Below are 9632 nucleotides of genomic sequence, written 5' to 3' on the forward strand. Positions count from 1 at the left end.
CCAGCCTCCCCTCTGCAGCTCAGCGTGCAGGCAGGAATGGCTGCCGGCGTCCTGTGAAGAGGGGCGGACCGTGGGCGTCCCAAACAAAAGAGCGGGAAGCTGCGTCCCCCTGTGCCTAGTGTGAGGGCTGGAGTATGTAAAACAGACTCCAGCTCTTAACGCTGCTGGACTGTACAGCGTCCCGCCCTCCTCCTGACTGGCAGGTCCGGGGACGGGAACGATACGAACTAGGCCGCAAAAGCCGGGGACTGTAGTAATCTAGCGCGGCCGTCATATATGCACGGCCAGCGCGGAAGTCCCCGGCGCACCACAAATCCCAGCCGCGACCAGTAAACACTGACCCCAGCGGCCGGATCGGCCGATCGTACAAAGTCACCTCACTCAGCAGAGCTGTAGTGAGTAACGGCACCAGCGCAGCAGCGCTGTTTACCCCGGCGCACTAACACACCCAGCAATGCTGCAGTGTGCGTGCGATAAGCACGGGGACACGGAGTACCTTGATGGAGCAGGGTCCTGTCCCTGAGAAAACTCCGCTCCGTATCCAGCAGATCCTCCAGGGGCTGTGGATGGAGCACGGCCTCAGTGCCCGGAGACCGGTAAAGTCCCACTTCACCCAGAGCCCTAATGGGGATGGGGAAGGAATCAGCATGTGGGCTCCAGCCTCCGTACCCGCAATGGGTACCTCAACCTTAACAAACACCGCCGACAGCAAGTGGGGTGAGAAGGGAGCATGCTGGGGGCCCCCGTATGGGCCCTCTTTTCTTCCATCCGACATAGTCAGCAGCTGCTGCTGACTAAACAGTGGAGCTATGCGTGGATGTCTGGCCTCCTTCGCACAAAGCATAAAACTGAGGAGCCCGTGATCCCACGGGGGGGTGTATAGCCAGAAGGGGAGGGGCCTTACACTTTTAAGTGTAGTACTTTGTGTGGCCTCCGGAGGCAGTAGCTATACACCCAATTGTCTGGGTCTCCCAATTAGGAGCGACAAAGAAAATCATTTTAATTGCAAAAAAGTCACTTTATTTTGAATATTTTTTTTTTACATTTTATTCCCTTCTTCAAATATTGTTTTACAATTCGCTGCATCATACAGTCACCTTAGCCAACATCTTGTGGTAATGTCCCCCTTGTGTCCTATATAATATGCACATCCTTGTGTCCTGTAGTTTGTCCCCCATACTGTAGCAATGTCGACATCCTTGTGCCCTGTAGTAACGTCCCCTATCCTTGTCCTCTGTAGTAATGTCCCTATCTCGTCCCCTGTAGTAATGTCTCCCATCCTTTGTGCCTTATAGTAATGTGCCCCTTCATTGTACCCTGAGTAATATGCCCATCCTTGTGCCCTGTAGTAATGTCTTCCATCCTTGTGCCCTGTAGTATTGTGCCCATCCTTGTAGTATTGTACCCATTTTTCTTTTAGTATTGTGCTTATCCTTGTAGTATTCTGCCCAGTGGTATTGTGCCCATCCTTGTAGTATTGTGTCCATCATTGTAGTATTCTTCCAATCTTTGTAGTATTGTGCCCTTCTTTGCCCATCATTGTAGTATTCTTCCAATCTTTGTAGTATTGTGCCCTTCCTTGCCCATCATTGTAGTATTGTGCCCATCCTTGTCCCCTATTATGCCGCTCTTGACAAAAGCAATAAAAAAAAAAAAAATCTTCTCACTTTTCCTCCGTTCCCTCAGGGCTGTGGCTGATCAGTGTTTGCAGCGTTTTGGAGGCAGCATGTTTCAGCTGCGTCCAGAGCGCTGGGTTGTACAGTACAAGCAGAGTGGATGGGATTTCTAGAAATCCCATCCACTGTGCGTGTGCGGACCGCAGCAAACACTGACCTGCAGTGCGGCTTTCAGGGTCGCAAGTGTCCTCTGTACTAAGAATACAGCGAGGAGACTGCAGCAGCCCGAACCCTGATAGTGGGTATGAGCAGCTGTGGTCTCCTGTGGAGGAGACTCGCGGCCCCGCAGTCAGGACCTGTCACGTCCAGGACACAGCGGGTCCTGATCATGGACACATATACCTGCTGTTTGCGGCTGATGATCGCAGCACTATGCCGGGAGGCGGCGCTGGCAGGCAGGGTTTTAAGAGTATAGTTGAATCATTTGCGGTGCCGCGCAGAGGAGCTCTGAGCACTATACTAATGGCTGCCGCCGGCCAATCAGATGCAAGGAGGTGACATCATACAACGACATCACCTCCTTGCATCTGATTGGGAGCGTCATCCATTGGTGTAGTGCAGAGAGATCCTCTGCGCGGCACCGCAAATGATTCAACTATACAATAAAACCCTGCCTGCTGGAGTCGGCTCCCGGCATAGAGCTCCGATCGTCACAGGGTCTGCGGACCGCAAAAAGCAGCCTCAAGGGCCACATGCGGCCCGTGGGCTGCGTGTTTGAGACCTCTGGTCTACGGTATGTGTGAAAACGGACGTCACATGTACTGGAGACACAAATGTGTGACGGAGGCCTAACACATACGGAATCTACTGTACAGAAATGTATACATGTCCTCACAATGCCAATTATATAGATATACAATATATGCTGAATTTGGTAATCAATAAAAAAATTTAAAAACTTTGAGTACTTGTCTCTGCAGGGGCAGCGTCCACCTGAGTTTCCCAGACTTCACCTTACTGACCGGATACCTTATTGGGAAAATATTTAATTTAAAAGGAGAAATTGATCCGTACGTTGGGATGGACATCAGCATTAACGTCACATTAGCCTTCTTACAGCGGCATCTGGGTGAGTATCCAAAGAAGCATGAGATTATAGACCAGCCATGGCTGTCCTTAATCGAGCTCAACAGCCTCATACAGCGGCATGCAAAAGTTTGGGCACCCCTGGTCAGAATTACTGTCATTATGAACAGTTAAGCAAGTTGAAGATCAAATGATCTCTGAAAGGCATAATGTTAAAGATTACACATTTCCTTTGGATTTTAGGCTACCCAAAAAATATTATTATCTTTTATATTTTAAAAATTACAAAAAGGAAAATTGGCCAATGCAAAAGTTTACACACCCTTGGAGATTTGCGTGCTAAGATAAGTTTGACCAAATGTTTCAGACATTAATTAGCTCGTTAGGATTATGGTTTGTTCATTATCATTTTTGGGAAAGGCCAAGTGATGCAAATTTCCCAGCTTTATAAAAACCCACACTCCTCTAACCTTGTGCCAAAAAAAAAAAGCAGCAGCCATACAGTCATGGCCAAAAGTTTTGAGAATGACACCAAAATTATATTTTCACATGATCTGTTGCCCTCTGGTTTTTTTTTTGTGTTTGTCTGATGTTTACATCACATACAGAAATATAATTGCAATCATATTATGAGTAACAAAAGGTTCTATTGACAGTTAGAATGAGTTAATGCAGCAAGTGAATATTTGCAGTGTTGACCCTTCTTCTTCAGGACCTCTGCAATTCTCCCTGGCTGCTCTCAATCAACTTCTGGAGCAAATCCTGACTGATAGCTGTCCATTCTTGCATAAGCAATGCTTGCATTTTGCCAGAATTTGTTGGTTTTTGTTTGTCCACCCGTCTCTTGATGATTGCCCACAAGTTCTCAATGGGATTAAGATCTGGGGAGTTTCAAGGCCATGGACCCAAAATCTCTATGTTTTGTTCCATGAGCCATTTAGTGATCACCATTGCTTTATGGCAAGGTGCTCCATCATGCTGGAAAAGGCATTGTTGGGCGCCAAACTGCTCTTGGACGGTTGGGAGAAGTTGCTCTTGGAGGACATTCTGGTACCATTTTTTTTTCATGGCTGTGTTTTTAGGCAAGACTGTGAGTGAGCCGATTCCCTTGGCTGAGAAGCAACCCCCCACATAAATCGTTTCAGGAAGCTTAACAGTTGGCATGAGACAAGACTGGTGGTAGCGCTCACCTCTTCTCCTAATAAGCTGTTTTCCAGATGTCCCATTGATTCATTCAGTCGCTCCTCTTGTGCATGGCAGAGTGAGACAAATCAATAGACAACCCTGGCACAACAGCCTCACTAAAAAGCTTCGGCAAGTGTCTAGGGCTGCAGAGCGGCGCTGGAAGAAAACGCACTCCCAGGAAGACTTCACCACATTCAAAAATGCAATTCACACATTTCGCTTGGCCCTTACCTCGGCTAAACAGGAATACTTCAGAAACCTCATATCCTCTTTAACACACAACCCCAAACAGTTATTCAATACTTTCAACTCCCTCCTTCGCCCACCACTGCCCCCCTCCAACCTCCCTCATTTCCGCAGAAGAATTTGCCACATATTTCAAAGAAAAGATCGACCAAACCAGACAAGTCTTTTCTGCTCAACCACCACAACCCCTTCATATAACAGACCACTGCTCCTCCCCCATAAACGTCCTCTCTACTATCACCGAAGAAGAGCTTGCACATCTTCTCTCAAAAGCGCACCTCACCACCTGCGCACGTGATCCCATCCCAACCCACCTCCTCCCCAACCTCACCACTATCCTAATTCCAGCCTTATCCCATCTCTTCAACCTATCTTTAACGACTGGTACCTTCCCTTCTGCCTTTAAACATGCAACAGTCACACCCATCCTAAAGAAACCTTCCCTCGACCCAACCTCTGCTGCCAGCTATCGCCCCATATCGCTACTCCCATTCGCCTCAAAACTCCTGGAACAGCACGTCCATGCTGAACTCTCCTCCCACCTCTCCTCTAACTCTCTCTTTGACAACCTACAGTCCGGCTTCCGTCCACATCACTCCACTGAAACTGCCCTGACAAAAATCACAAATGACTTACTTACTGCCAAAGCTAACAACCACTTCTCTATACTCCTACTTCTAGACCTATCCTCAGCTTTTGACACTGTTGACCACTCCCTCCTACTACAGATCCTCTCTTCCCTTGGTGTCAGAGACCTCGCCCTCTCTTGGATCTCTTCATACCTCTCCAACCGCACTTTTAGTGTCTCCCACTCCCACACAACCTCTTCATCCCGTCCTCTCTCTGTTGGTGTCCCTCAAGGCTCTGTCCTGGGACCATTACTTTTTTCTATCTATACATTTGGCCTGGGACAACTCATAAAGTCCCATGGCTTCCAGTACCACCTATATGCCGATGACACTCAGATCTACCTCTCTGGTCCAGATGTCATATCTCTGCTGTCCAGAATCCCAGAGTGCCTATCTGCTATATCTTCCTTCTTCTCCTCTCGCTTCCTAAAGCTCAATGTGGCCAAAACTGAGCTGATCATCTTTCCTCCATCTCACCTACACTCTCTACCTGATCTATCTATTACAATAAATAGCATCACGCTCTCCCCAGCACCCAAAGTTCGGTGCCTCGGAGTGACCTTTGACTCTGCCTTGTCCTTCATACCTCACATTCAATCCCTCACCACCTCCTGTCGTCTTCAACTCAAAAATATTTCCAGAATCCGTCCCTTCATCAATTCTCAATCTACAAAAATGCTAGTGCATGCTCTCAATCTCCCGCCTCGACTACTGCAACATCCTCCTATGTGGTCTCCCTGCTAACACGCTCGCCCCTCTTCAGTCCATCCTTAATGCTGCTGCTCGACTGATCCACCTCTCGCCTCACTACCACCCCGCTTCTCCTCTCTGCATGTCCCTTCACTGGCTCCCAATCTTCCATCGTATCCAATTCAAACTACTAATACTGACTTACAAAGCCGTCCACAAATTGTCTCCTCCATATATCTCTGAACTAATATCTCGCTACACTCCAAAACGTAATCTCCGGTCCTCCCAAGATCTCCTTCTCTCCTCCTCTCTCATTCGCTCCTCATGCAATCGCCTCCAAGACTTCTCCCGAACATCCCCAGTCTCCTGGAACTCGCTGCCTCAACACGTCAGACTATCTACTACACTTGCAAACTTCAAACGGAACCTAAAGACTCATCTGCTCAGAAATGCCTATAACCTTCAATGACCTCACTGCTTCACCACCGTGCGGAGCTGCCGCCCCACCACCGTGCGGAGTTGCCGCCCCACCACCGTGCGGAGTTGCCGCCCCACCACCGTGCGGAGCTGCCGCCCCACCACCGTGCGGAGCTGCCGCCCCACCACCGTGCGGAGCTGCCGCCCCATCTACACCCCACCTACTGTCTCCTCCCCATAATCCTATAGAATGTAAGCCCGCAAGGGCAGGGCCCTCTTCCCTCTGTACTAGTCTGTCTACTGTAACTTGTAAATGTATTTTGTATGTAACCCCCTTCTCATGTACAGCACCATGGAACTAATGGTGCTTTATAAATAAATAATAATAATAATAATAATGTCCCAAACAATCGAAAAGGGGATTCATCTGAGAAAATGACTTTACCCCAGTCCTCAGCGGTCCACTCCCTGTACCTTTTGCAGAATATCAGTCGGTCCCTGATGTTTTTTCTGGAGAGAAGTGGCTTCTTTGCTGCCCTCCTTGAAACCAGGCCTTGCTCAAAGAGTCTCCGCCTCACAGTGCGTGCAGAAGCACTCACACCAGCCTTCTGCCATTGCTGAGCTAGCTCGGCACTGCTGGTAGTCTGATCCCGCAGCTGAAACAGTTTTAAGATACGGTCCTGGCGTTTGCTGGTCCTTCTTGGGCGCCCTGGAGCCTTTTTGGCAACAATGGAAGCTCTCTCCTTGAAACTCTTGATGATGCGATAGATTGTTGACTGAGGTGCAATCTTTGTAGCTGCGATACTCTTCCCTGTTAGGCCATTCTTGTGCAGAGCAATGATGGCTGCACGTGTTTCTTTCGAGATAACCAAGGTTAACTGAATAGAAACAATGATACCAAGCACCAGCCTCCTTTTAAAGTGTCCAGTGGTGTCATTCTTACTTAATCATGACTGATTGATCGCCAGCCCTGTCCTCATCAACACCCACACATGTGTTAATGGAACAATCACTAAAACAATGTTAGCTGCTCCTTTTAAGGCAGGAATGCAATGATGTTGAAATGTGTTTTGGGGGTTAAAGTTCATTTTCTTAGCCAATATTGACTTTGCAAGTAATTGCTGTTAAGCTCATCACTCTTTATGTCATTCTGGAGTATATGCAAATTGCCATTAGAAAACTCAAGCAGTAGACTTTGTAAAAATTAATATTTGTAGCATTCTCAAAACTTTTGGCCATGACTGTAGGTTCTTCTAAGCAGCTGCCTAGCACTCAGAAAATGAAAATGGTGGAGGCCCACAAAGCAGGAGAAGGCTATAAGAAGATAGCAAAGCGTTTTCACGCGCTCTTTCCTTACTTTGAAGTGTAATTAAGAAATTGCAATGACTGGGAAAAGTGGAGGTCAAGCTAATTTTTTATGAGAACTGCTTGTAGGAGTTCGCCGGCCACAGCGTCGTCGCATGGAAGGTAAGTATGTGTGACAGGGTCTAACGATATTGTGCGCCACGGGCAGCGATTTGCCAATGACGCACAAACGACGTTCAAACGTTTTCACACACTGGAAAAAATCACCACAAATTATCTGCAAACGTGTCCAGTATTGTTCCATATTATGTACAGAAAACAGCGGATTAGCACCACTAAATGACAATGGGGCTAATGCATGTTCATTCCTGTAGAAGATAACAGGAATATCAGTGTCATTTCTGCTGTGAATCTTCTACCATACTAAAATATGGGTTGTCCGGGGGGGAAAAAAAAAAGGTTCCCAGACACTTGGATCTCTAATTCCAACTATCAGATCCTTCTAATGTTGTAGGAGAGGCTCCCATATATTCAGCGGATGGTTGCCGTTCCCACCGCTTTGACAGGTTCAGCTGACATTCTAATGTGTGTAGGACGATCACACGCAATATCATCACCGACTCTCAACTCTTAATATCAGTGAGTGGCGCTGTTAACCCTCTAATGTGGCTGAAGTATTTCTTTTAGGCAAGAAGGTGCCTTAATGAGATTTTCCCCTACGCTGACAACCCCTTTTTTTTAACTTTTTAAAATAAAATTTCTTTATGCTCATCTCCATGAGACATGTATGATTGTTAGGTAATATGCCACTGTTGTAATAAATACGAGAAGTAAAGGACACCAGCTGATCGGAGGGGCATACGGTCAAGGATATGCAGAGTAGGTTTCATCAGGAGAACTCACCTGTCAAAGTGAATGTAAATGGGGCCACCTTCTAAATTTTGTTTCATTTTTTCTGTTAGGACTCCAGAGAGATTTTAACCAGTGGGACCCTCTCATCGATGGAGTAGGAGAATTTGTCATTCCTGGGACCAACCTTAATCTATCTCCGGGACACGCCAAGGCCTCCAAGTGACCTTCTCAAGTACTCCTGACCACCAGTATTGTTTCGTATCTGCCATCAGAGGCACGAAGCCTCAACCTCATACATGGATAAGACGATGTTAGACTACGTTATTCATCGTACAAGACAATATAGCCTGAAGCTTTCATTTACAACATTTGAACCTCCTGGATGTTTGACTGCGATGTCTAAACATTTAAATTTTGTTATCTGTATTATCTCATTGGCTACACACTGGTCACAAGACATCATCAAAGGTCCTGCTAACTGAACTTTCATTGTCACTGTGCGAGTGTCGCATCGCATCTCGGCGCACAATCTCCTGACGGGAGCGGGTCATCTGCATTTGTTTCCATGTAGCTGATGCGCTCCTGTCCTGAGAGCATCAGGTGTGGAGTGATGCAATGCGAGATGCAAGTGTAATCATCCCCTCACTGTCAGCCTTCTTCTTGCTCTGTACAGAGCGATGTAGCAGAGCTGACAATACTCTGCTTCTCACTTTGTATAGAATGTCTGTGCAGTGATGAAGCAAAGTTGACATTGCTTTCCCTGTGGATTACGTGGGACTAATCAATGTTTTTATAATAAAGATGGAGTATCTACATTTTTTTTAGTTTTATTCCTAATAAAAAAAAATTGTTTTTTTTACTATTTACTAGAAAATTCAGGGTGGCCATGTCTAATTTGGCGTGACACCATGAATTTGGGGTTTAGTACCATCTGAAAATACAAAGCTGGTATTAACCCCATTATTACCCAGCGTGCAACCCGGCACAAATACTGCGGAGCGCTACGTCATTTTTATATTTATATACCGTATTTTTCGCTTTATAAGACGCACTTTTGGGGAAAAGTAGGGGGTGCGTCTTATAAGCCGAATATACCGGGGGGGGGTATCTAACACAGGGGGACTTGTGCGATCTATATAGGGGCCATGGGCAGTACTATGGGGGCGATATCGAACACAGGGGGACTTGTGCGGTCTATAGGGGCCATGGGCAGCAGCATGGGGGCGCTATCTAACACAGGGGAACGTGTGCAATCCATAGGGGGCCATAGGCAGCACAGGGGAACATATGCAATCCATAGGGGACCATAGGCAACACAGGGGAACGTGTGCAATCCATAGGGGACCATAGGCAGCACAGGGGAATGTATGCAATCCATAGGGGGCCATAGGCAGCACAAGGGAACATGTGCAATCCATAGGGGACCATAGGCAGCACAGGGGAATGTATGCAATCCATAAGGGGCCATAGCAGCGCAGGGGAATGTATGCAATCCATAGGGGGCCATAGGCAGCACAGGGGAACGTGTGCCATCACAAGGGGGCTATATTCAATATAAGGGGGCCATATCCAGATTAAGGGGGCTAATTTTAGGATGGGGGCTATG

At 47.2% G+C, this 9632-nt stretch overlaps 1 protein-coding gene across 1 annotated transcript in view; it reads left to right on the forward strand.

Moving 5' to 3' along the window:
• The window catches only part of LOC142295724 (platelet-activating factor acetylhydrolase-like), a 112497-nt gene extending 103825 nt beyond the window's left edge, over window positions 1-8672 (forward strand). Inside the window, exons 10-11 of the mRNA XM_075338816.1 lie at window positions 2597-2745; window positions 8137-8672. Of these exons, the coding sequence (XP_075194931.1) occupies window positions 2597-2745; window positions 8137-8249 (262 nt within the window). The 3' untranslated portion in view covers window positions 8250-8672. The remainder of the gene's footprint in view (window positions 1-2596; window positions 2746-8136) is intronic.
• Window positions 8673-9632: the final 960 nt, after the last annotated feature.

This window comes from Anomaloglossus baeobatrachus, chromosome 3, assembly GCF_048569485.1.
Source record: "Anomaloglossus baeobatrachus isolate aAnoBae1 chromosome 3, aAnoBae1.hap1, whole genome shotgun sequence".
NCBI classification, from domain to species: Eukaryota; Metazoa; Chordata; class Amphibia; order Anura; family Aromobatidae; genus Anomaloglossus; species Anomaloglossus baeobatrachus.